This window comes from Cervus elaphus, chromosome 18 (genome assembly GCF_910594005.1).
Source record: "Cervus elaphus chromosome 18, mCerEla1.1, whole genome shotgun sequence".
Lineage (NCBI taxonomy): Eukaryota > Metazoa > Chordata > Mammalia > Artiodactyla > Cervidae > Cervus > Cervus elaphus.
The window spans coordinates 100,435,788-100,463,442 of record NC_057832.1 but is presented as its reverse complement, the minus strand read 5'-3'; the positions used below and the strand labels follow the sequence as shown (position 1 = coordinate 100,463,442).

Sequence of the window (27,655 nt, the reverse complement as noted above, 5' to 3'; positions counted from 1 at the left end):
TGAACAGGTCCCCCCTCATCACCTCAGTTCTTATGTAGCCACATTCCCTCCCTCCTCTCTTTGAGTGGTTGTGATCTAGATTAACAAAAATCACTCTATTCAGTTTCCCCGCCTCCCATGTCCCAGGATTTCTCACTCTAGCACTCTTTCATGCCCCTACTCGTTGGCCATGTTACTTCCTGCAAGCTTCCCACCCAAGTTTTAAGTCACACAGCCCTTTCCCTTTTTATAGCCACCATTCTCCCCTTATCTACTGTCTTTTCTTACGAGTCTCCTCAGCTGTTTCTCTTATTTCCAACTAATCCTAGTATGACTGCTTGCTAGCAAAAATTTTTTAATCAGAATTACTCCTTATCTGCCTTTATCTAAAGCAGTGGCTCTCAAACTGCAGTTTGTTAAAATACAAACGGCTGAGTCCCACCCCAAATTGCTGATTCAGTGGGTCTAGTGGGGCCAGAGAATTTTGTAACAAAAACCAAGCCCTTTAAAATTTCCAGTGAAGGCATCAGGAGTCTACTCCTGACTGTCACTCCTTTTCAAGCCTCTGTTTCTCTCCCATTGTACAGACTAGTCATTGCAGTCTGGCTGACATCCAACACACTGACTGCTTAGGTCCATCCTCACACCTGTAGGCTTCCCCATTCTGGGAATCCTGAGGGTCCTGTGGTTTTGCTTGTTACCATCCACTCAGAGTCGTCCTCTTGTCTGTACAGCACTCCTCTTGGCTTTAACTCCCCCCGCCCTATGCCCTTTTCTGTGTCTTTTGGCCACATATGGGATCTTCTCTCTCCAGTCAATGCCTGTCATTCTTCAAATGGCATTGTTTTAATCTGGGGGCATCTGTAACGTCACTCTCCGATTCGTTTTCTCATTACCTGTCTTACCCTAAAGAAATATGCTACCTTATCTTTAGCTTCTCTTCTTGTTTTAGCTACCGTTCTGTTTCATTCAAGTGGATTCAGTCTCCTTGGAAACAGCACTTCCTAGCCAGGTTCTCTCCCCTGTAGCTGTCTCTTCACTTTCAGAAAACCTTCACATGGCAGAGTAAATTCTAAGGACAACTTTCACGTGGTATTTGCATGCTATTCGTTTGTATCTCCCTTTGGTTTTTGCCCTCCCATATCTTAATTACATATAGCATAATTTCCTCTACCATCTGTACGTGAAAATAACAAATGAAGTTTTACTTTTCATATCGGTTTACAACATATCCCTAGCCACTTACTCATGATCCATGCTACAGAACCAAGTGCTCAGAGATTTATCTTGGTGTCTTTAAGGTTGCTAGCCTGCTTTTAATCCTCCTAACTTAAACTTCCCACTAAAACATCCCAATTCTCCTATTGTATATACTGCTTTTCAGAGTCTGGCATTAAGAACCATCATTTGACCAATTAGACCTGTTATAAGATCTTGCAGGAGTTCCCATTCTGGGAAACTGTTCCTCATCTTACCTGCCCATGCCACTCCACCTGTTCTCAACTACTCTTAAGTTCTTCCCTTGTTTAGTTTCCCATCTCTCTTCTTTCTTAGTTAATCATGATCTCTGGTACAAGTACAGTGCCAACTCCCTCCTGCAGTACCTGCCAGTCTTCACATGACCCCATCTCTTCTGCAGGTTCTTCTGCTCTTTTCTTTGATTAACCCTAGAGAAACACTATGTTACCTACATCACTATGTTACCTACATCACAGCAACCACGTCTGTAGCATTCCCCGTGGATTGAGTAGTGAGTGTTTTTCTTTCATCTTCCTTGTTTCCTGTACACTATTATGAGTACATTTGCACTCTTCAGTTCAGTACAGACCTTCACAGGATTCTGCCCCTGGCCATGGCTCAGATCCATCACCTTTAGACTCTTGTTTTATCATTCTATTGGTCATATTTGTTGCTTCAAACATCACTGGAGCAAAGATTCCCAGATTCTGTTAGGCACTCTCTCATTAACACCAGCTCTCATTTGCCACTTCCTCTTCACATCCTCTCTCCTCTTTGGTTGTAATCTAGCTTAGCTCCCATCTCTCTACTTAATACGCATTTCTTCCCTTTTCCAGTGTTCCTCCTTCTGGCCCTCTTTACTGCCCTTCCCAACTCTCACACATCTTATATTCAGCACCCCAGCTTAAACCCTCTGACTTCTGTTTTATGCTTCTAGCCTCCATCTTTTCACCTCTCTCTTCCTCCAGAATTTTTTCCACACAAATCTCCCTAGGAAATGTCTGTCACTTTTAGCCCTAATAGGGTAACTTCTAAGAGTAACCAATTTTAATGGTGTACTGCAGTAATCTACCATATCTTAGCTCTCCATCACCCTTTCATTTCCCATCTGTCTACAGATGAAATGGATGCAAAATACTTCTCTTCAGGTATATTTCCTTCAGAATCTTCACTCATCTCCCCATCTACTACAATAATCTGTCCTCTGGCCAAACTACCTATTCATATCCTCTAATAAGTCAAACCTAATCTCCAAAGATGCCAGCAATGGGTTTTTATCTGCATTCATTGTAACCAGCTTCCTTAAATACTTTCCTGTCACCCAAATCCTTTGACAATTTCCCTCCAAATCGGTGCTCCTCCCTCCCACTCCAGTCTTTGGCCTCACACTTTGTGTACTTCTCATCCCCATACGGTCTTTACATCCAAAACGTGTCCCGTTAGACCCTGCTGAGCTCTGGCGGGGTTCTTGATTCAAAATCTTTGTCCCACACCTCTCTGCCTTCTCTGCTGTCCACTATACAGTACTTATTTCCATTTCTTTGCCTCCAGTCTCTCCGTTCTTCATTCCGTCCTGACTCTTGGCCCAGGAATGCTGACTTGTCCTTCATGTTGACCTCTGTCATTCCTCGGTGGCTCCTTTCCGCCTGGGAGCAGTTTAATCTTTCGGTTCTGTACCTTTCTTCCCTGCCCCCCATCTTTGTCCTAGAGAAGAGCCTTATCTTCAGCACCCCTCCTGCCGTGTGTGCAGCGTTTTCCTGGAGGGCACATGCTTACTTCTGGCACTCACTGCCCCACTCGCTTTCTTTCATTTGCCTTGACTCCGTTCACTCTCTATACAACCCTTTCTTCTCAGTTCAGTCCAGACCTGTGGGCAATGCTGTGGGTAGCCTGTGTTTCTGGCCCATCCCTCCTATCCTCTTATCTTCTGCCCCACTGACCACATCCTTCTCTGTAACTATCATTCCAACAAAGCTTTCTGGAATCACCTATAATCCCACTCACTTAGTCACAGTCTTCCCTCCAGTGGCTGAGACCTGGCAGCTCCCTACCAAATCTCCCAGTCTGCCACTTGCCACAGTGCGTGTGCTGCACCCCAGCCGAAGTCACACAGCTCTTGCCTTTCTTGTCTTCCAGCATCCAGCTTTTCTTTAATTCTGTGTTTTGGGGTTTTCTCCATACAGGTTTGCTCAACAGTTATCTCCCGTTTTCAGTCAGTCCTCACAAGACAAGCCTCCTTTCTGGGAACAGTTTTAATGCAGATCTTCAGGGCATTCCTCCCCTGTTCCCTTGTCATCTGCCTTGTGTGGTTCATGAAGTGCTTATCTTTGTTATGGCAATGGGCTCAGTCTTGTCCTCCTGCCATGGAAAGGCTCTCTCACCCACTCTCCTCATCACTGATGTTGGTAGTCATCCTCTCTCACAACAATAAGCGATTGCTACCAGTGGGTTTTACTGGAGTTCACCCTAGATTCCATGTAAGTTTTCACTGTATCAACGAAGCCATTTAATTGAAAATTTGCCACAAAAGTTTCAGGAATATTATCTGTATTAATACCACTCCCATTTACTTTCTTAATCCATTTTTCCTTATCACTTGCTTATACATAGTGTCTTGTGTCTTTACTTACAATAAAATTTAACCAGGTAGCCCAGTCTCTGATCTGCCATTGTTCCCATCTCTCTTTACTGCTCTCCCTCATTTTCCAGTGGCCTCGGTGAACCAGCATGGGGTTCACCATACCTCATAATCTTCTATGACTCAGCATCTGCCCTGCCTCTCCATTTTTATTTGACCTTTGTCCATATCATAGTCCCATCTTCTCCTCTTTTTTAAAAAAATAACTCACCTGATCTATTCTAAATTTGTGTTAATTTCTACTTCTTTCTTCTTCCACCTTCCTCCTGCAGAAAACCCTACCTCAGTTTAACCAAGATCATTCATCAATCAACCCCCTATGGCACTGAAACAGATTCTGTAATTGATAGGTACACCCTTTCCTATGTGGGGCAATCCACTCCCACCATGTGTTTTCAGTATACTTGAGTAAATTGACTTGCTTTCTGAATTCAGGCCTATTCTTCATAGGACTTCAATTATCTCTAACATTTTAATCTCTTGACTACTTAAGCTCACTAGAGCCTGCTGGAAAATATCTATTCTCCTTCCTTGGAAATATAAAGTACTTCAGACTTGTCCCTAAAAAGATTCTCTTCTCAGCACCTATGTACTAGCATCTCTCTTACTGCTTCCATTTACACCATGCCTTTCTGGCCTCTTTCCTTTGGCTTGTGTACCTTCCTCTGCCTGCCGAAGCTCTTCTGCATCTTTTGAGATCCGATTAAACTATATATCCGTTCAAATTTGTTGTAATTTTCTCAGGCTGTTAATCTTGAACTCCCACATAGCACTCTGTTAAAACTTACATTAAAGAATCTATGGCATTGAATTGTAATGCCACAGGTGTATAGAGGTAGATGTCTCACAGCTAAGGGCCTGGCACATTTATTTACATCTTTGCATTATAAATGTATTGACATTTTCTGTAGTTTTGAATGGAGGGAGTTTACTAAAGTTAACATTGAGCAAATGAAAGTCCCACTCTCCAACCTGTCACACATGGTCTTTACATCTGAGTCAGTTCTTTCCTGTCCTTGCCTATCCCCCAGCTTTCTAACTCCACAGTCTCTCTCTCTCTCTGTCTCCCAGCTTTCTAACTCCACAGTTTCATACACACACATGAAACTGTTTAAACTGATAGCCCTTTTCCAGACCATGGACTAGACCCTGTGTGCCTTTTCTTCATCCATGATTAATAAATAACCCACCTTCAAACAATTTAGAAAATCCTATCTTCTTCATGAAGACTTTATTTTCCTTCTTTTCTTATTATTTCCACTGATAATCTCAAAACATATCATTGTCCACTTGCTTTTCCATTGTACAACACTGACTTTACCAATATTAGAACTTCATTACTGACCTACTCACTACAGGTTGAAAGTTTACATACTGCAAGTTCATTCTGGTGATCTGTAAATCCACTGTTGGTCCACAATCTATGGATATAATTATTGGTAAAAGATACTGAGACTCTGCTATACTTGGTCAGGATTAATGATCTGTGTGCTTTTAACTATCCATATTTTATGCTTTTGTCAGCTCATAAAGCAGTGGTTCTTAATGTTTTGACCGGTGTGGTGAAAAGTTCCTTGGAAGGTGTCTCCCCTGCTGCTTTCCTGATCCATAGTCAGATGCTTTACCACTGAGCTCTACCCCCTGCTTTCCTTATCTGAATATAAAAACGGAGTTTTGCTCATGTCTTCTTTTCTGTACTATTCTGACTCGCAGCAGGAAACAGATTTCAAAGTCCAGCCTGCAGGCTTCTTGTGAGAACTATGACCCTAGAGAACAGCCTACATATGTTTCACTTGGTAATTCAGAACACAGAGCCAAGGACAGATAGTGCTTCCTAAGTTACTGATGGACACTAGAGCTTGTGCGGCCCACTGACCCAGGCTCACCTGCTGTCTCCTCCAGCCGCAGGCACCTTTAGCTGCACCATGAAGTTCACGGTCCGGGACTGCGACCCCGACACGGGGGTTCCTGCTGAGGAGGGGTATGATGACGAGTATGTGGTGAGTCTCCCCTGCACAGAGGGATTCACTCTGACCCCTTGCTCCACCGAGTGACTTCTGTCCAGAGAGAACATTTTTCTAGGAACATCTGACATGAACTTATGGGACTGTATTCTTCTCAAACACATTACAGCTGAGGAGGACCTGGGTTAATCTCCTGTCATGGGAGTGCCTCATGCCAAAGAGAAATGGGATTTACCACTCCATAACTGGTTAATGCAAAACTCACCCTTTCTAATGTCTTTGTAATAGGGATAATTCAGAGATGAAAATAATTACATGATCTTCATGGAGATCAGTTTTATTTAAAGTATTGAGAATTGGGATTTTTTTTGTTTTGTTCAGCAACTTTTAATTTGCTTATAATATAGCCACATCATGGACAGCAAAGGCTTCAAAGAATTCAGGGAAAGTTTTATTATGGAAAAATTCTACCTGTTAGAGAATGCAGAGTTCAGAAGGCCACATACAGCCTGAACTCTGTGGTGATATGTGGGAATGTGACTGCTCTGTACCTACCCCAGGGCTACAGATGCTGATCTGAATACAGGTCTTGCCAAACAACCTGGTTTTTTGCTTTCCTTTGTCAGGGCCTATGGTATTTGACTTATGCCCTATGCTGTTTGACTTATCCAGACTACAGAACTTCAAACTAGTCTGAAGTTTTAGTTTAGTTTAGTAGTTCTTCCTAGGCTCCTGTAAAGGATATATCACAGGATGATAAAACCAAATGAACTAGTCTCTTCTATGTTTGTTCTGAACTGAGAGGATGTTCATTTTCTGACCCCTGCTTGTTAACCTACTAGCTAGAAGATCTTGAAGTGACTGTGTCTGACCACATTCAGAAGGTAATGAAGCCTAACTTTGCTGCTGCCTGGGAGGAGGTAGGCGACACCTTTGAGAAAGAGGAGACCTTTGCCCTCAGTTCTACCAAAACTCTTGAAGGTGAGAACAGTTTTCCTTAATAGTGTATTGCCTAACAGTCTAACACCTAGTAGGCACATTTGTTATTCCAGAAGGACTCCCTTTTCTTCAAATACTTCACCAACTGTTTCACTTAAAAGGCCAGAACCCTGTCTTCATCATCTAACTGAATCAGCCCACTTCCAGGCCAGTCACCTCCTGGCACACACCACCACCAGTCCCCACCTCTACCGCCCCCCCACCCAAACTAGTGCAGAGGCAAACCCCTACGCTGACCTTTTCTGATACTGTGGCATCCATCTTCTCAACACAGAAGCTGTCAACAACATCATCACATTTCTGGGCATGCAGCCATGTGAGAGGTCAGACAAAGTACCTGAGAACAAGAATTCCCATTCCCTCTATCTGGCAGGTAAGAAACCTTCATCAGATTTCTCCTTTATTTTGTTGCAGACTTTGATAGAAAGGGATGTGCATGGGCATCTCATGCCCTGCTACTGTCCCACTGTTATCAGAGTTACAGTTTGAAGCCCCATCAAACTGAATAATCTGTTTTAGCTGTTTAATTTGCATGCTATTCTTAGGTGGTTCTCTTAAGATGCATATTTGGCCCAAAGCACTTAAATCTCTCCTATAGCTACCAATGCCCCCACCTTAAGTACTTCATATCAGTATTATTGAATACCTTCCATGTACCTGGTATTATGGGAATATAAAAGAGTATTTAGAATTTGTATGTAGGATTCAGTTCCCACCATAGGCACAAATCTCTAGAAAAGCTAAAATAATAGAAAGGAAATGCAGGCAGAGCATGAGAAGTTTCATTATTCAGAGCTTGTTTTGAGTTCTTAACATGGTTTCCTCACTTGTTTTCCTCTCAGGTGTATACAGAGGTGGCTATGATTTGTTGGTGAGGTCCAGGCTGGCCTTAGCAGATGGGGTGACCATGCAGGTGACTGTCAGAAGCAAAGAGGGAACACCTGTAGATGTTATCTTGGCTTCTGTTGGATAAGGTTTTACTGGGCGAGTTGAAATTGATGTACCCTTCACTGTCGGTGGGCTTTCAGGCTATTGGCATGAATTTCCCAGAATCATACTTTTAAAAATTAATGACTTCCAAAAAGCAAATTAAATATTTGGCCCTGAGCCAGCAGATCAAGCAAACGTCTGTCCTTGTGCATGTCTTTCTGTTGTTGTTCCTTTTTAATACACTTGGTCAGCTTTGGTATGGTAGTACAGCTTTTGGTGAGCTTGAAAATCAAATACTATCCTATACCCCAGCTGCTTAACTTCATTGAATTCTTTAATGTGTATCTGAAAGCTCCTGGCAATGTTGGAAAGCTTATATCCCAGAGGGGTGGTGGGGGAGGGGGAGCCAGAGTCCACTTTTGTCAAATTCATTTTTATTAATAGAAAATAAACACTTATTCCAGTTGTTATACTTGAAGTTGCTAATAAAAAAAAATATATAAATCACCACTTAATAATCCTGCTTTAACTACTAAGACAATGAAACTGCGGCTTAAAAAAAAAGTATTCAGCACCGTTTGCTCATAGGCCTTTCAGACTTTGTTGTTTAAGTTTCTGGAACATTCCTGTCTGTAAAGTACAGGAACTGCTGAGCTACACGAGGAACCCTCTCTGGGACAACCAATGAGAAGTTAAGCAGTCAGTATACATTCAGCCCGGTGACTTGGACTGTACAACGCTCCCCTCCTCTCCACTAGCTCAGGAGGGACATGCTTCTACACACTGAGGTATGAAGAGTCTGACTGTTATTAGCTGGAAGGATCAGTTCTAACAGCAAAATAACAGTAAATCTCTGGCACAGAGGCTACTGTCTTTAATGTCCTGTGATTTTAGGAAATTCTGTAAATAGCTTGGATTTAGTTCCGTTTACTCAAATGAAATGTTTAAGGTCTGCTAGAGTGTCTGCTGGTTTAGTATCTTATATATATAATAAGTGTAGGGAAATCATAGTCTTGAAGTATACTTAGAATACTGCATTATTTAAACCAAAGTCTAACAGAATGTCTACAACTAGAAGCAGCTAATGAAACTAAATCCAAAGTTATGACAAGGGAAACTCATTCTCACTTGAAGCTGTGTCACTTAGAGAACTCAAAGCCATTCAAGGCAAGGTGAAGGCAGCACCTTTAGATAATTCCAAACAGGGCCAGAAATCAGCATTTCCCAATACTTCAGAAAAGTCCACAGAAGTATTTCAAAGACTTTTATGCAAAAGAATATCTATCTTCCTGCATCAGTGAGTGGTAGTGCCCATCATCAGTTCCTATGTATCACAAAGACAAAGGCAAGTCCATACGCTTGATCAGATGTCAGAGGAATGGGAGGTGGACCATCAGGTCACCTTACAGCTTCTGCTGGCTTTTTACTATGTGCTGTTCACCAGTGTGAGTCAGGTGGACTTTAGTGAGAGAATAGTGTCTGGTGGCCAGGACCTCTTTTGGGCATTTCTTCCTAAGTGGATTACACAACAGATAAGGAATAGGGAAGGTAATACAGGGGAGCTACTCTTTCCAGCTCAGAAGGAGTTGATGAAGCCCATATATGCATTCAAGAAGCCCATGGGATCCTCTAGCTGTGGATAGTGGCTAATGTGGTCATCCAGAATCGACACTGTGGACCGCGGCAGCGTTTTCCTAGTGGAAGAGAACAGCATGGAGGTGAACTTGAGGCTGGAGGGAAGGAGAGGGGTGTAAGCCAGTGGGCAGCCCTAGTAAATGCCCCTGTGGACATACCACACTGGAAAGAACCAACAAAGAGCTTATTCACCTTCTACTTTAGAATTGTATCTTTAGGCAGATAAACATGCCAATTCCATTTATAATGTATACAGACTAGTTTTTAAATATTCCAACAGACCACAATGTGAAAATACAACACATATGCAACACAGGTCAGAGCAGGATGACTTCCAACTCCTTAGGGAAGTGGCCACTCAGCAACTCACTGTCCGAGTAAAGACAAAAGACCTTGCTTATCCTGAGGAGATGAGAGGGTAGTCTGTTTAAAATTAAATGCAAGCTATTTACTACTGGGTTGTTTCTACTAGGCCATGTGAAGGTATGGAACATTTTTATGTGACATTGTCAGTCAAGCACTCATATTCCGACACCTTCCGACTAAGTACCTAGACAGAAGAACAACCTGAGAAGGCACTCTTCCATAGCTCATTCTTCCCACAGAGTCTCCTCAGCTGAGGCCAGTGAGTTGGCTTTACAATCAAACTTAAAGCAAACATTTAAAATATATCCACTTCCATTCCTTGGTTCACACAATAGCTTTTTCTTACCTGTACACCTTGGAACATGTAGAGTGATAATGTCGACTGATAACCATGATAGTGAAAACAGACTGTATAAACCAAGAGAATGTATAACTGAATTTCTTGATCTTTACATTATGTGAGAGTTAAGATTTCCCCAGTTCATCCTCTATTAAGTGTTTCCTAGATGAATAATATAGCCAGTGAGGTCAGAGACAGGCCAGAGCAATAGCCCTCAACAGGCAATCCTGTTCACCACTATCAGGAAAACAAAGACCCCTGAGGGAGACTCACCTGTACAGCTCCAAAAACTCGGGATAGGGGTTCACGGGATCCAATGGCCCGTAGATAAAATGAACTAGGAGAGGGGAGAGGAATGAATTATTAACAGCTCTCACACCATAAAATTACCCCTCAAAAATTTTTTCTTTAAATAATTTTTTTTTAATAATTTTTTAATAATAGAAAACCTAGCTTCTTTCAATAAGTAGTTTACAAGGAACATATGAGAATAAGCCTAAAAATTAGTCCATTTGAGACCTTTTCACCTAAAACACCCATTCATTCTCTTCATCTCTTCTTTGCCCTGGACCAAAAGGAATAAGTCCCACTTCCAACATTTCCACTTTATAAATCCAGGAGACTGTCATTCTTTTAAGTCTCTCTTCACTTATAATTGACCCTTGACATTTGAAATCAACCAATGATATTTTGAGCACTAATTATTCTATGTGAGACCATGCACTGTTTTTAAATCCATAGGAATGAAAAGACAAATGAGCAGAAACCACCTATAAGCCTCTAGATTAGTAATCTAAACAGTCTGTCGTCCCAGCAATTCAGCACTGAATGTGGCAACTACCGACAATGCACAGCACAGAAAGTGGTCTAATCGCACTCCTCACGGACACCAATGCCTTCTGCGATAGGAACTCAATGTTTTATATACTTCTGTACAACACACATCACTGGTTGTCAGATTAAATAAGGGTGGCCAGTTATATCTGAACTTCAAATAATTTTTTTTTACTATGTCTCAAAGACTGCACAGCATATACCTATCCTAAATACATATCTGTTGTTTATCTGAAATTTATTTTCATAGCTGGGTATCTTGATTTGCTAGGTCTGGCAATTACTTAAGCCCATGGTCCCTCAGTTTTCCTGCCAGGAAGTAACACAGAAATACTCACTGGGAATAGATACAGAGGCAAGGGCTCCCACCCAGCGTCTTCTAAACTTCTTTCTCTGATTGATGTACTGCAAGAGACTGTAGGACAGACAAGTTGGCAAGAGTAAAACAAGAAACTTCTATTGTTATATGGATGCAAAGGCCTGACAGGAACCACAAGGAACACAATCTATGTTTTCTTAATCCAGAACCACCTTGCCATTCCTGGGAATGACCCACTTAACTTACTCATTTCTCTTAACCTCTAGAGTTCACTACTATGTAACTATGGCAGTGATCATACCTACTATCAATGTTAGAATTAATGGTTCTTTGTGTTTATGAAGCAGGAACAGATCTAGGAAGGCTGGAAATTACTTTGGATTAAAAGTGACTAAAGTCTGAGTCTAAAGTTCTGATTTTGGCTCCACCACTAACTAGCTCTATGACTCAAAAGTTGTTAGTAACCTTTCACCTCAGTTTTCTCATCTTTAGGAGGACTCAACTACGTAATCTGTAAATTGACATCTACTTCTAAAATTCTCAGTGTAAAAGTTCATGAGCACAAAGCTTCATCTCCTGCATTATCCACAGATAAAATGGAGGAGGAGCCCTTTCCCTATGGTGTAAGATGTCAGAACTCAAACTCACGTGCTCTAAAAACTGTGCCTGGCATTGTTTTTGTGAACTTAAAACTTCACCTTGTAGAAATATTTACTTTCTTGAAATATTTACTTTCTTGAAAATACAAGAGGTCTTTGTTTTCCAATTTTTTTTATATTAAAATGAATGTTCAAGGATCCCAGGTGAGTTTGAGGTGAGGAGGAGGAATGACTCCTTCAACCTCACAATTCCGAACAGAGCTACACTGGAAGCTACACTGACCCAGTTGGCAAAGAGGCCGTATCCCAAGCAGTTGTGGATATCCTATCTCAAGGTCCCTCTGTGAAAGCAGCTACATTCTCATTTGAACCAAAGGATGGGAATTCTTTGTACAAGACAGAGAATCCTCCCTTCTCAGTCCCTGTTGCTATAGAAAGGATACAAAAAAGTAAGAAATCTGTACTTTGAGAGAGGAATTAGGCACCTTTCAGAATTATGATTATACATTTTGAAGCACTTACTATTGACAAAAGGTTCAAAGACAATTTACCAGTCAATTGGCCGGTTACAAACTGAATTAACACTAGAATTTGCAGCTGTTTATCCAAACCTTTTGTCCCAAATGGCTTAGGCTCAGTGGTAACTATTCTCAATTTCTTTCTTCTTAGAAGGTACAGAGCAGGACTTATTGGTTTGCCTCATACGTCATAAGCACTCTTCTTGAAGTTATGAAAGCAAAGAACAGAACACAATCCCACATCTTTTCCCTACTTCCCCAAAAAAGTGTCTCTGGAAACCAAAACAAGGGTTATTTCTTACCTGTCAATAACCAAGTTCCCGTCATTGTTGCGTATCCCTGCCCACATGTCCCACAGCTCACTCTCAGAAGGTCGGGTGTATGGCCCAAAGACAGGGGTGAGACTGAGTAAGTCCAAAAAAGAAGAAAGGTTAAATGTGAGAAGAGCTCAGTACATCAAGTATGACTGGCACTTCAGGTCACATATGTCCAACCCTTGACTTGTTTTTATGAGTTCCTCCTACTACTTGCCTGGCAAGTGGTCAACACCTTTAAAGTATCAAGCCCTAAGATCTGGCCCAGAGCTTTAATGCAGAAACTTTTCACTACACTGTTCCCAGGCTGAAGTAAGTCCATCTTTAACAATAACTTACCCTCGAGAGAATACGAAGAAGTTCATCAACCGTGTGAGGATGGGTGACAGCATGCCTCCATCTTTGAGAAGCTATAGGTATAAAGTGAAACTCAGGATTGCAAAGAAAGAAGACAGCTAGCCAGGATAAAACATTTTATATTAGGAACACAAAAGGACTTTAACTAAATCCACCAGCTTTCAGTTTCTTGATTTGCTTACCCACATTCTTTTCTCATAGATGACAAACCTACTTCTAATTTCCTTTAAGATTACATTCTACACTGATATATTTGACTTTAGGATCCCAATTTGTTCAAACATCATGCTAATGTCTTTAGATAGCTATATTTCTCCAAAAATAGTTATTGATCTCATTTTCAGAAATAAGGCTTTGTTTATCTAGGGTTACTTCTACTGCTTTGCTTTTCCTTTATTAAGAAAAAAATTAACTTCATTAACATATAAGTTCAGCAAGAAATAGATTTTTTAACCACAGCCTGTGGCAGCAGGTAGGGGCCCTTGTAAAGGTCCCAGCATTACTTAGGTCAGTATAAATTTGAAAAACTATTAAAGAGCTGGTCGATGGAGTAACCAACCTTTTGTAGAAGGAGAGGACGGTGAGTCTCAGGAAATATACCTGTAGAAGAGACTTAAGTTAGTCGTTTACCAACGATTTTAGGCGAAACACAGACTCAGAGGTTAGTCACCCTATTAGTCACCTTAGTGGCTTTTACTGCCAAAAACAGAATTACAAAAAACTTAGTACTGTCGTTTATTAATTCTCCAGGGAACTGTGTTTACCAGGTCAGATTCTATCCCACTGGGATTACTTTCCCCACTGCAGAGAAAAGGGAAGAGTATGCCTCAGTCATCCACACTGGCGATGACTAGACCTGCTCCCCCCAGCGATTCCACCCATTCCTTGGGATGCATAGCGTTGTTACTGTTCCGGGCTGCAAGGAAACCAGAGATTTTTCAGGAAGTGTAGGTCCTTAAACCTAGTTTTTCCATTTCCATTTTTTTGTCCCAGAGTCCATGGGAGAAAGCTATGAGCATGACTGATAAAAAGACAGATTCCTCTCCCCATCTGCCCTTAAGGTAGTCTAAGGTATTTGGGGGACACCTGGATATATTCATGGATTTACAAGCCAGGCTCAATGGCAGGCAAAGAATAGGAAACAACTCCAAAAGGTCTAATTATGGGTTCTCAAACTTCCAGCTGAAACTTGGCACTGCTGTGAATTGAGAGTTTCTGACACAAACCAGGACAGCGGCACGGGTGGCTGCATCGCCACTGTCCGCAGAATCCACTGCAGTTGTCGCAGAGACAGTGAGGCATCCTCTGTACTAATCAGAACTGTTTCCAGACCCACCATGAGATCTTGCTGGACTATGCATTAAACACATTTAAAAATCTTACTATACCCTATCTAATGGTAACACACCTTTTTATTAACTTATATCAAGATAATCAGTTTCCTTTGTAATCTTATTTTCTATATTCAAAAACATTATTCTGAGAAAGGGTCAGGAAATCTCTTCAGACTATGAAAGTGATCATGGCACAGGAGAGGTAAAGATCCACTCCTTTCTGTGGGTCTGTTTGCAGTACCATCAGACGACCATTTAGACGTCACTGCCATTTCTAAACATGGCCCTTCTAGGCTACACCTGCTTCCCACCCTCCTCCATGCAATTACCTCCATTTGACAGGCACAGACTCTTGATTGTAAGCCGACCAGATCGATTCTGCTTGAATCTAGAGAGGGGAGGGAAACACACAGCTAACTGAGCCAGTGAAGACGAACTCCCAAGAGGGAAAAGGGACAGAAAGAATGTACTTCTACCATCTTAGATGAGTGAGACCTGTGGGAAAGTCACGGCCTCACTGACCTGTAGAGCAGCTCCTGAGCCACCGTGTCCCCGTAGTCGTGAGACAACAGGTTGATCCTGCGGCTCTGGAGCCCCAGATGTCGCAGAAGCGCCTCCACAATGCTGGCCTGCTCGAATATGGAATAGTGATGCGGCCTCTAGGGAAAGGAGAGCCCAGACACACAGGATGAGGTCTGTCTGCCAGGCCAATCCCTCCATCCTCACCTACCCCCACCCCTCAACGCTGTACCATCTAGATGCCGCTTACCGGTTTGTCACTGAAGCCAAAGCCTAGGAAATCAAGGGCAATCACTCGGTGAAACCTGAGGGTCAGACCTTCCCAAATCTACAAGAGAGAAAAGGATGGTTTGGTCCTTCTAATCGTACTCCTCCTCGTCTCCAACCTACAGGAACAAGAGTTTCATCCCTATCTCAGCTTAACAAACAGCCTTTGATAAAAGGAAAGTCTCATGAAACCACCACAGGCCCACAAATGATCCTCTCGGAAAGTGCTTTATTCCTAATAATTAATCTCCATTGAGGGAGGAACTTGAGCACTTTTTAACTTGGCAATGATCCTTCCCAGATTGCCAAAGACTTTTTTTTTTTCACTCCCTTACAGTAAATGAGAAACTGTTCTACATTTAATCCTATTTTATTAAGCAACTCAGATATGTAAAAGCTTTCTGCTGTTGCAAGAAAATCCTTGATTTTGGATTTTAAAGGCATAGTAGGACCTAGAAGTCTGATTTTATTACCTTGTACCAATCATAGCTGGATGTTGGAAAGCCATGTAAAAGCACGACTATCTCTGGACTTCCGACCACACCCACAGAGTCTGGGAAGGAGAGAGAGCAGTTAGGCCAACTCTGTAAGAAAATAACTTTGAAGATGTAAAAAAAATCTAATCTGGTATAAATGTCAAGAAACCCTGACCAAATTAATGACATTAAAATAATAGATTTCTTTTTAAAATGCAAGCTTATTGCTTTAGTAGGTAAGAACAGGCATTTGATATCTATTTTCTTTTATCCAGTATATTTAAAAATTGTAAATACAGTCAATATTTTATAAAAACTTTAAGTGGAGCATAGTTTATAAAAATACTGAATCACTAATATTCTACACTGAAGCTAATTGTACATCAACTATATTTCAAAATGTAAATAGCTCACTTTATATGAAAATACTTGATGGCAAACTGCTTACTTTCACCTAAGTTTTTAAAGTATTTCCCTATTTCTCCCTTTATTCTGTATTATTGTTATGTAAACTGCTTTTCCACACAGTAAAGTTTCACAGTTATTAAAAGCACACTCACAATTTACAAACTACAAGTTCTGTGTACCTATAGTCACGAACAGCCTCACAAACATTCCCTGAAATGTAGTAACTCTTCCTCAACTCAGTGAGCTCAGTTTATGCTCTTTGCCCAACACTGATATTTCCCTCATTGGAGACTCAGTCGAATATTAAAAGCATAATGCATGACTACTGCAAAATTCTAACAACTATAAAAAAGGTTAATCAACATAATCATGAACATGTTTTAATGTATAAACATCTTTTATATTAGCCAAACATTTAAAGAGTAAGTAGCCTTGCTAACAGTATTAGATTAAAAGTGATAGATTCATATACCACCACTGGCATGAGAATTTGATAATAAGGTTTATAAAAATAATGTGTTAGAAGCAATTAAAAATTTTATATACTTTAGCCTAGAAGTCTTATTCTTGAGAATCCATGCAAATAAGTCATTTCATTTACAAGTAGCACTGTTTGAAAAAAAAAATAAGGAAAAAATTAACACATACATGAAGATTTCCCCTCAACATTAACTATTTAAAGCCCTGAAAAACTGGAAACAATGTAAGTAACCAACATAAAGAAAATTATATACTTACTTTTTATTGAATACAACAAATGAGAGGAGGTCAGGAGCAATAATGAAAAACGGTTTATGACAAACATTTTTCGTTATTGCTCTTGACCCCCGCCCAAAAGTAATCTTTTCCGATCTCGTTTCTCATTTTCTCTACCTATAAAATGAGAAGAACAGCACCTACCTCCAAGTACTGTTGTAAAAATTAAATGAAATAATGAAGGTTGAAAACATAATTCAATGTCTAGCATAAGGTTATTAGCAGTCAATAAGTAGCAGTCATGACAATAATTATTAGCAAGTTAATTTATACAAAGGTATAATATTTAAATCACATTCAGTTATGCATATAAGAAATAATCTTTATAGAAAAATAAATTCCCGGATGGGGGAGGAACAGAACCACTGGTAGCTGTGTCTATGAATGCTGTTTATATTACCTGACACTAGGGGCGCTCACAAGAGAAAGCCAGTACTGTCCATCAATGCAAATCAGACCACAAAGTAAATGCACAAGTCAGTCGGCAGACTGGAATCTCAATTCCACCACCCTTTCTCCCTCCCAGCCGTTTTCTGTGAGCTTCCCTACTGTCAAGGTAACGAAAGAAATTAGTCCATTCCTCCAAATGAACACTGCACAGAAAAAAATAGGGTTTTTGCCTCCATCTCGGAGGGGCGACAGAGACCAATGGACGCAAAATAACTCCCTTGGTGGGACCCGTGGGACCTTTTACATGCAGTGTTCCAAAGAGCCCTGTTCTTACCTTGGTAGAAGATGCGCAGTCCCTTGTAGGTGAAAAATTTGCCTGACGACTTCCATGAGTGGAGAGCAGGGGAAAGCTGCGGGGGCGGGATGTGCAGATAGGCTGCAAGCAGGGGCACCACCAACAGCCCTACCTGGACCCACCACTCCCGCATCCTGTAGGAAAATCAGAAACCTGGTGTAAGCAGTCAGGTGACACTGTGCACGACTCTGCAAGCCCCAAACTGGTAAAGTAGGGTCGGGAATTTCTGCGCCACGTGGTGACTGCCTTGTCCTCCATGTCAACCATGGCAGAAAATTTACCAAGAAAAGTGCACTCTGCCTCCTACGGCCATTGCCACATTTGGTCGTCGTTCTAATTTTCAGGGAAAAATAGATTATTTTCATACCTAACCTTCCCCCTCAACTTCTCCCCACTTTAACTCTGCAGCCCCTCCCCTTGTGCTGTAGGGGTTTTTATATAAAGCAAAAGGAAGACAAGTTACTTAAGTAACTACATTGGCTTTTATCAAGGCATTCCTGGGGGGATAGGGGTCTTTCCCTCATATTTACTCTAAAAGCTCTACCACCTACCCACTGGCCCCCCACCAGTAAAATGTTTTACATATATATATATATTTTTTAATTCATTAAAAAAATACATAGTGACATCACATGTCCTTAAGCAGAGAGCTACTCTTGATTTTCTAATATTTATCAACCCTCTGACTCCAGTGAAGCCCAGTTTGATACTACTATATAGATTTGTGCTGAGAAACTGCTAGGGGTTAAGAGTGTGAAAGTAAGAAGATAGATGCTTTGTACATTCCAACATAAGCAGCTTTGTCATGACCCTGAATATCTAATCTCTTGAGGCAGTGGAGCAGCAGATTTTATTTCTGCTTTTCTTAGCAGACTCTTAAGGAAGCACCCCTATTTATTTAATTTCTTAGCATGCCCCTTACTCCCCATCTACCCCCACACCCAAAAGGAGGCAGAGAATCTGAGAACTGATTTTGTTTTGGGGAGAAAGGCAGTGATTTACACACCCAACTTTCCCATGCCCAGGACTTTGAAGGTCCAGGTCAGTTTATCCACAATGGCAAGTGCTAAACAGGAATTAGAAACATTTCCCTCGGTTTCTAGATTATGACTCCTGAGGGTCACCAAGGAAAGAATTATCAGTAGAATGGATGTTCTCTTAAAAATAGCCAGAATGGAAATACTTCCTAAAACTAAGAATTACCAAGAACACAGAACTATAAATAAAGGGAATTAATTGTGAAAGCCCTGGTGGAAATGGCTTTGTCTGGACACACACCCTTCTACCATATTACCTGTAATCTGGTCAGAATCCCTAACAAACTAATATTTATTTATTTTAGAGTTTTTTTTTTAAAATAAACTCTGTGGTTTTATGTCCACAGAGAATCTCAGCTCCTTTGCCTGTTTTAAGGCATACCAAGGCAGTCTTTTTTTTTTTTTTTTTTTTTTTTGCCCCTCTGAAGTATATGTCCATAAAATAGTCAGTGACTTGGTTCTATCTTTTAAGGTAGAAAGATGAAGAAATGATTAGAAAAAGTGCCCTGAACATGATCATTATATCACAATATTCACCCCATAACAGTAGTAGACTGCATCCCATCATCTCCTTAAAAGGTGAGGTGACTAAAGGTATTATTAGGTTTAGGTTATCATTTCTCCGTGCTACCTGTCCTGGACTTCAGCTCACACATTTTCACCTGCACATTTCATCCTTCCTGATCTCCCCATACTTTTCATTCATACAGGTTCCAGCAGCCGTGTATCTGCAGTGACTCAGCAGAGTCAGGCAAGGGATACTAGAGGAGAGGAGCAGGAGGCAGCTCCCCCCTCCATTCTTGGGGTTGGAGTGAGGGGGGGCGGTGGTAGCCACAGGAATGAACAGACACTGTTTCTGGACACCACCATCCGCCACCTCTTCTCATTTACTCTAAGAAAGCAAAGAGGCAACCCCTCACGAAGCCATAAATTTAATTACTTCAGTAAAAATGCCCCTAATAATATTTTAGGAGTTAGTATGAAAGCAATCAGGCAGTCAGTAGGTAAAATGGATTAAACATTTTTGACTAAAATCTCCATTATTTGATGAGCCAAAAATTAAGAATATAAATTCAACAAATGCCAGTAACAAACCTTCCAGAAATTAAGGAACATTTACGAACCTTTATTTATCTTGTAAATAGGAAAAATACACACATTTAATACTATGAAACCTGCCCACTTTACAGCATCGCGGTGAGACTATTAACTACTTTGTGCATGTGTGTGTGTGCTAAGTCGCTCAGTCATGTCCGACTCTTTGCGACCCCATAGCCTGTAACCCACCAGTCTCCACTGTTCATGGAATTTTTCAAGCAAGAATACTGGAGTGGGGATCTTTCCTCCTCCAGGGGATCTTTCCAACCCAAGGATGGAACCTGCGTCTCTTGCGTCTCCTGCATCAAATGGAGGATTCTTTACCACTGCGCCATTTAGGAAGCCCACTACTTTGTAAACCAGTGCAAATAATTCATGTGTAATATTATGACAGTTTGGTCACATCATTCTCACTTGGCTTCCTTTTACTTAAATCTAAACAATACTTACGCCTTGGTGATAACACACTGCCAGTTCTAGTCACACCTATGCGGTAACTCATGCCACAGCGACCGCAGGGTCTTCAAACCCTAAATCATGGCAAGGCAACACCGGGGTCTTGAAATTCTAAATCGCGCCATGACGATGCAGGGGTCTAGAAACCCTAAATCGTGTCAGGGTGATATCAGGTGTTAAAATCCTAATTCACCCCAAGGCGAAACCCAGATCTAGAAACCCTAAATCGCGCCAAGGTGATACCAGGGTCTAAAAATCTTAAGTCGCGTCAAAGTGAAACCCAGGTCTAGAATCACTCAATCACACCAAGCGGGTACTGGGGTCTAAAAATCGTCAATTGTGCAGGGGTGACGCCAGGATCTAAAAATCTTCAATCGCACCATGGCAATGCCGGGGTCTAAAAATTCTCAATCATGTCAGGGTGATACTGAGGTCTAAAAATTCTAAATTACATCAGAGTGGTACCAGGGTCTAAAAATCTTAACCCTGGGGCATACCAGGGTCTAGAAACCCTAAATCGCACAGGGCGACGCCCAGGGTCCAGAAATTCTAAATTGCATCAGAGCGATACCGGGGTCTAGAAATCCTAATTCAGGAAGCTCCAGCGTTCTTCTGAACGGTCTATGGCATGCCGGCGAGACATCTCCTCCCCAAGCAGGTAGAGCGGGCTCAGAGGACAAGAACGCATGCCCCCCGACCTCCCGAGATTTTCCCCTCCACTGCAGGAGTCGCAGTCCAGTAGCCCCAGCTCTGACCGGCAACGTCTTACCCGCTAGCCCGCACCCCATTTGGGGACAGAGGCTCCAAGCCAAGCACACACTGCCACCGCCACCCCACCCCCGGCGCCCGCCACGCACCCACCTGCGGAGACGATCTCGGCGCACCATGGTGGTGTCTTAGCCCATGCCGCCTGCACGCCGGCCCAGAGCAAACGGCGCGCCGCAGCGCCCGCAGCCGTGCAGGGCTGGCCGGCTGCGGGGCGCAGCCCACGGCCCAGGAGGGCGGCGCGGCCGCGGCAGGCAGCCACCGGGGTGGGCGCTGCGGCAATGCGCGAAGGCGCGGTTGCCGCAGAGGAGGCGCCACCCGCCGGGATGCACCAGGAGGTGCTCGTGGCCGCGGCAGCGCCGAGCGAGTGGGCACCGACTTTTAGAGCCCACCCGCGCCCCGCCCCTGGCCCGCCCACCGCACCGCAGTGCCCCTCCCGCTGAAGCCACCTCCCCTCCCCGCAGCCCTGCTGCTGGCACGAGGAGGGGGCGCCCCCCCTAGAGCAGCTCCTGGAGGAGGGGGGGCCCTTTCAGGGGTATTGACCCCACCAGCACCCCACTGCTCCCTCACAGCCCCCTACCCTGAACCACAGGTTCTAAAAAAAACAAAAAACAAAAAAAAAACCCTCCTCTGGCGAATTAACAATGCAGGTAGAGACCACAAATTCCTGAAACCCCCCTACTCCTTCCCCAGACCACCCATAAGCCCCCAGCCCCAAACGTGGCCGCTCAACCTCGGATGCAGTGAGACCCAGGGCTACGGGCTGCTGCTTTTGCCTGGCGATCCTCGCGGAGGTGTGGGGGGGCGGGGGGGCGGGGGTGACAGTGAACCTAACGGCACAAGCGCCCGCGGCAAAGCAGCGGTCCGTGAGCTCCCACCACCTCCTAGGTCCCTAAATGCGGGGATCTAAGCCGAGCTGGGCCTACCTCTGGGGTAATCGGCGGATTCGTGGGACGGCCGATTAGAAGCAAAAGAAAAAAGGGGGGGCGGGCGGCAAAACTTGCGGAAAACCCAGGCTCTCTTTCGCGCGCGGCCACGGCAGCGGGCTTGTCCTCTGCGGCAGCACAACGTGGTCCGCACGCCCGAGCCCTGCCGCAGCCCTCCCGCGGCACCCACTCCCAGCACTGGCCCGACCCGAGCCAGGAGGGGTGATCGGCACGGGAGATGAGACTAAAGCGCCCTTTATTTGTGTAAGACTGAACCACAATGCGAGGGGCCCAGTGGTACCGAAAAGAGGGAAGGATTTCCACCCCCCTTCATCCATAGTCCTTTAAAAGACATTTACCTTTGAAGAGAAAAATGTAGAGAATCAGAGTGTGTTCCGTTTTCTGGCTGTAAATGGAAATCCTGACAAACGTGCGGGCTGCGATGCCGGCTCCCTCCAGCGGGGGCGCTGCAGGCCTCCCTTCCACTCGCGCCCACCGCGGCCACTCCGCGGCCCAGAGAGCCGGCGAGCTAGAGTTCCGACATCCCGGGCTTGAAAGGCCCGGCCAGCCGAGACCACCGGGCGCCTCACGGGGTGCCAGGGAGCTGAGGGGCGCCAGTCGGACACAGGAGAAACCGCTGTCTGTGAACGTTGTCACCAAAAACGTGCGGCACGGTCCAGGGTACACCTCTACTGATGTTGCCTCAGAGGTTCCTGAAACAGTGCTAATGGAGCACCTCCAGAATACTAAGAGCTAGCGGTGCAAAGGCCAAGGAGAAATGACCCCGGGCACCCCCCCAAAGCGAGATGCTGACCATCTGGTAGGGATGACACCCAAGAACTGACAACGGCTTAAAATTTCCCGGCAACGTTTTGTGACAGGTTGGTCCCCCTCCCCTCAACACACATGCCCCTCAAAGGCCGAGCCCAAGTATTATTCACCTTTTGTATCCCCAAGAGCCCGCCAAGGCACTGGCCACAAAGCAGGCCCCTAATAAATACTGCATGAATAAGTGCAAGAATTTGAGGGCGCACAGGGGAGGAAGTAATTAAGGGGAGGGGGAAAAGGGTTGTTTCGAATGATGAATAGACATTTACCAGAGACAAAGGACATTCTAACCAGAGGGGACGGCATTCGAGAAGCACCGGAGGTGCACGACCGCATGACCTTTGGGGAAAATTGCAAACCCTTTGGGCTACCGCGCTAAGGAAGCAAAAAAAATTAGGCTAGAAGGAGTATTTCATCTTAAGGAGTTTACAATTTGTCCTAAATAATATGAGGAGCCACCGCTGGATTTAAACCCTTTACGGCCTTAATTGGTTACTTAATGAAATTTCAATTACTCCCCTTAACAAGCGGAGGATTACCTATTTTAACGAACCGCCACCTTTTAAGCACGGAATGAATTACTGAGCAAAATTTAAATCAGTCCTTTCAACAAAATAAAGACTTTCCTATTTTAACTAAGAGAACAATATAAAACAAACTTGGCATTATAGTTTCTCATAGTTATTGTCAATGGAATCTACGAGTCCCACAAACAATTCCCTACTTTTATTCCCACCACACCAGAAGCACCAGCATCCAAGATGAAGGTAATTTTGTATTTAATGGACTGAGAGTTCACAAAGGATCTTACTCTGAAAGCCAAGGAACATGTCCACCCACATGGAACAAGCGGGCAGACAGGAGGGGAGCCCGCTGGGGTGGAGGAAGGGCAGGGACCAAGGGAAGTGCTTAAAGACAAGTGAAATTCTGATGCTTTCCACAAACCCTCCCAGACACAGGGCTAGGAAAACCTTCCTTGGAGAAGTAGGTTGAGAAGGACTTCAAATTCCTAACTCATTTAGGTGAAGGAAGCATTCCTGTTTGGAAGAACCTCCCAGCGCACAAGCAAGGAGTCTGAAAAATGCAGAGGATACCAGGAGAGATCAGCTTGGCCAAAGCCAGGAGAAAATGCCAGAGAATGCCCCAGGAGCCAAACAGTTAATGAGTTTTCTAACTGTGCTTGACTTACAGAGAGAAGCTTCCTCCACCAAGGGAGAATCTGGCCCAAAGTATAAAACATTTTAAGCGCCTGAGAAAACATGTAACCATACATAAATCCAAAGCCTGCCTCTGGCTGGCTCTCAGTGCACTCTTTCAGTTCTTAGACACAAATACCACACTTGACCGAGATCACAGATAGCAGCATTCCCTCAACCCATAGCTTATCATACATTCTTGTCACATTCCAATTCTCAGACAGTCTCACATAGTAAGACCTCAGATTTGTGCAAAGATGAGGGTAGAAAGTTTGACATTTATTAGCCTGCTGATATGCAACAGCAGTGCGAGATCAGCAGGGCTGACACTGTGGGTTCAATAATCATATTTTCTGAACCCCAGTTTGAGACCCCAGTTTATCATTACAATGACAAACACAAGGATATTTATGGAGACAACAGGACAGAACTGGGACTGCTACTTTCAAGAACCATAATTATCGATCCATATAAACTAAAGAAGTTCAAGATGGGGGAAACCTGGTTGAACAGCAGCACATAAAGAGACTCGTGATTTTAGTTGACAGTGAGTCTGTGATATGTCTCAAAAAAACCCATAGCAGACTGTAGACTGTAATCAGAGAAGCACCCAGAATAAGCTAATCCTGCTCTATTTGCTAGTTAGACCTCACAGAAAGTGTTTTATTTTGTTCTACAGACCAGATATTATTAAGAGACACATAAACAGGAATTTTTTCAGAGAAGACTGTCTAAAATGCATTGCAAATTATGTCACTGAAGGTGTAATAGCTGTCATATTTTAAACTCCTACTATAGCATGAATCCTTACTCAATTTATCCCTAATTCTCATAATAACTCGCTAGATGAGTATTTTCATCCACATTTTTCAGAGAAAGATACAGCAGCTCGGAGCACTGTTCGTATGTGAAGGACTGTGAACTGAACACAGATGTGTTCTGGCTCCAAAGCTGGCGTCCTTTCCACTACCCCACACTGCCTCCCTGTTTAAAATAACCGGGCATATTTAGTTGGAAGAAAAGAAGCCTTGTGGAGTGAGTGGAAGAAGGAAATGTGTTAGCAGTGCTCAAATATTTGTGGAAGCAGCATTAGATGTTTAGACGTTTTATTCTGTATGGCTCCAATGAGTGCAAATTGTAGAGAAACAGATGTCGATTCAACATAAAGAATTTTCCAATAGTCAGGGTTGTCTAGAGAGACTGGGTATCTCAGCCATATGGAGACGTGACAAGTTCACCGTCTCTAGGGACTGGGCAGTCCCGTGGCAGGTATGCAAGTTCTGGATGAATGCATGAATGACCTTTAAGGTCTTGTCCCATCTGATAGAAACTAAGGCTGAGAGAGGTGCTGGAACTTGGCCAGGGTGACCACCCTCCTCCCTGAAGGGTCAGATCCACAACAAGATCTTTCCTGGGTGTCCTTCAGCCCAGAGTGCTTTGTACAACATGATGCTTCAAGCTGAGGGCAAGACAAATTGAAGAAATTATCCATACAGTCATATCAACCTTCCTCTGAATTCAATTTAACCCATATATCCAAAAAGCCACTAGGGTCTTCCCTTCTTCTTCAGGCTCATTTTTGGGGAAAAGAAAGGGAACTGAATAACCCATTAACCAGATAAGATAAACCTGAGAGGCAGGTTACAGTACTACTGAGCACCCCTAAAGTATCTTTACACACCCTGTGCATTACTGGGCACATCCCATAATCCCACTCTCAGTCCTGTATTGCTGTTTCACACCTGGAATACATCTTGCACACACAGATAAGTGAGTTTAAGAAGTTGATGTGAATCCTATCTTGAATTTTTATAGTTCTTTACACTTTCATGTATATTAGCTCATCTGATGCTCATCACAGTCCTCTAAACAGCTTTTTTTTTTTTTTTTTCTTTTTTCAGTCAGACAAGCAATTTTCTAGCTGCCTGGGGAAGAAAGGGCTACAGCACAGAACTCCCCACTCCCCCGCCCTTTTTTTTTTTTAAACATTCCACAGTAGGTTATTCCTCAAGCCTGGATGAGTCAAACCAGAAGCCAGTGTTTTGCTTTTCCTCGATTGCGATCAACACCTCACACCTTCAGCTGTCCTCCTCCACCAGGCCCTCCAGTGCCCCCACCCCCTCTACTACCGTAGTGCTTTGTTACGAAACTGCACTCCCCCCCCCCCCCCGGAATTGGCTGCTCCAACTCCCAGCCAAAACCACCCACCCGGCGCCGCGCCCCCGGTATCCCCCCACCCCCAACATTCGCCCAGGCCCGTGTGGCTGGACCTTCCCAACCACCCAGGATGTCCTACAGCGGGAAGACGCAGCTTCCCGGGAACTCGAGACCCGATTTCCTGGAGGGGTGGTCAAGCAGGCTGAGCCTCGGACGAGGGTAAGGGGACTTTTGTGTTCTCCTCCGACCCTGAGGTTCTAGGATACGAAGACTGAGGAGGACCTTGCCCGCGTGGCCCTTGAGTGGCGCTCACACCTCGTGCGGCCACCCACCAACCCCAGCGTAGTCCGGCATGCCTCGGCCAGTCCTCACGGCCTCCCGGGCCACTATCACTCATAGCTTGGCCCCAGGGTTGGTGTGGTCCACGCACACTAGTCACTTACCCCGAGTGTGCCCATTCCCACTCATCGGGTGGGCTGGGAGGGTAAAGGTGGAGGGACATTTCTTCCCTGCCCGTCTCCTAGCTGATTTAGTTAAGACCTGGGCTACAAGACTCCATGTTTGGGGGACCAGGTTGCACATGCGCCTCCCGTGGTCAGCGCTCCTCGGTCTGACCCGGCTCTCAAGGAAGAGCCAGCCAAGCCACCGAATACCCGGCTCTGGGCTAGAGCGTCGCCACCTCCGAGCTCGTGCCCATCGCCCCCGACCCAACCTGTGCTGCTGCCTGTCGGGCGTCAGCGCCCGAAAGGTATGAAATGGCAGGCTGTGCCTCGAACAAAAAGAGGCTGAATAAACGAATAAACTTTACAGGGCCCAATTTGCATACTTTTATGTGATAAAACTGAAGGCCAAGAAGTGATACTTTGATTAGTTATTAACTATGCCAAGATCTTTGGTGAACCTTCCATATCTCAACTATTTCCCTAACTTCATAGTTATCCTAAAGACTCCCAAATCTATGTCTCCAGCCCTTCCCTCTACCCCAAACTCTAGATCCATATATTTGACTGCCTTCTGTTCCTCTTCACGTAAATGAAGAGGCCCACTCACGTCTTATAAACCACAAGAGCTAAGTGAAATTCCTTACCCTTTCTGTATCTCCTCCTTCCCACACTACAAACTGATTCCTCCCCCTTCCCCAGAACCTGTGTTACCTTCTGTATTCTCTACCACTGTTAATGGCATCATTAGCCACTCCAATCTCCTCCAATACCTGTGGCCTAATGAAATGGGGCTAAAAGGCTAGCAGCCTTGGGTACAAATCCGAGCAAGTTCCCTCCTTCCTCCTTCCCCCTTCCCCCTTCTCTTCAACTTACCTCCAAAGTATCTTGAATTCATCTTACTTCCCTCTATTTGCAACAAACAGTTCCCCTTTTTCAGGCTTCATTATCTCTCACCTGGACTACTGCCTCCTAATTGGTTTTCCCAGGTCTCCACAATCACACCTTTCTAATCCAATATTCACACACCTGTCAAAAGTGACCTTTCTTAAACTCAAATCAGATCACATCTCCTTTCATCTTGAAACTCTTTACTAACTCCTATTTCCAATGCTAAATTCAAGCTCTGTCACTGGTCATGCAAAACGCTTCAAAAATCTGGTCTTTCCATTACTCTAGTATCTTCTCTCTTACACCGCTACTTCACTTACCTCCC

At 43.8% G+C, this 27,655-nt stretch overlaps 2 protein-coding genes across 6 annotated transcripts in view; one reads left to right on the top strand and one right to left on the bottom strand.

Moving 5' to 3' along the window:
• The window catches only part of COPG2 (COPI coat complex subunit gamma 2), a 268,489-nt gene extending 260,230 nt beyond the window's left edge, over positions 1 to 8,259 (top strand). For both annotated transcript variants that reach the window (XM_043872663.1, XM_043872662.1), the window contains exons 21-24: positions 5,759 to 5,856; positions 6,663 to 6,801; positions 7,094 to 7,192; positions 7,662 to 8,259. In XM_043872663.1, coding sequence (XP_043728598.1) covers positions 5,759 to 5,856; positions 6,663 to 6,801; positions 7,094 to 7,192; positions 7,662 to 7,792 — 467 coding nt within the window. In that variant the 3' untranslated portion in view covers positions 7,793 to 8,259. The remainder of the gene's footprint in view (positions 1 to 5,758; positions 5,857 to 6,662; positions 6,802 to 7,093; positions 7,193 to 7,661) is intronic.
• MEST lies at positions 8,167 to 22,325 on the bottom strand. Of its 4 annotated transcripts, none has more exons than XM_043872666.1 (12): positions 22,178 to 22,325; positions 17,516 to 17,670; positions 15,625 to 15,704; positions 15,135 to 15,212; positions 14,888 to 15,024; positions 14,695 to 14,753; positions 13,591 to 13,631; positions 13,014 to 13,084; positions 12,663 to 12,764; positions 11,263 to 11,339; positions 10,364 to 10,427; positions 8,167 to 9,479 (listed from the first exon to the last, which is right to left on the bottom strand). In XM_043872666.1, the coding sequence occupies exons 2-12, from the start codon at positions 17,667 to 17,669 to the stop codon at positions 9,326 to 9,328; spliced, it is 1,017 nt and encodes a 338-aa protein (XP_043728601.1). In that variant the 5' UTR covers position 17,670; positions 22,178 to 22,325; the 3' UTR covers positions 8,167 to 9,325. The 4 variants fall into 4 exon arrangements, with proteins under 4 accessions (XP_043728601.1, XP_043728602.1, XP_043728600.1 ...); XM_043872667.1 differs by lacking the exon at positions 22,178 to 22,325 and adding an exon at positions 21,819 to 21,971; XM_043872665.1 differs by lacking the exon at positions 22,178 to 22,325 and adding an exon at positions 20,989 to 21,266.
• Positions 22,326 to 27,655: the final 5,330 nt, after the last annotated feature.

Bases quoted from the DNA above. Each gene is read 5' to 3' on its own strand.
- MEST (XM_043872665.1), bottom strand. From the start codon at position 21,014: ATGGTGCGCCGAGATCGTCTCCGCAG. The intron at 11,340-12,662 runs GTAAGAAATAAC...TCTGTCCTACAG, and splicing joins GGGAACTTGGTTATTGACAG to TCTCTTGCAGTACATCAATC. The intron at 9,480-10,363 runs GTGAGTCTCCCT...CCTTCCCTCCAG, and splicing joins GAGTTTTTGGAGCTGTACAG to CCTCAAGTTCACCTCCATGC.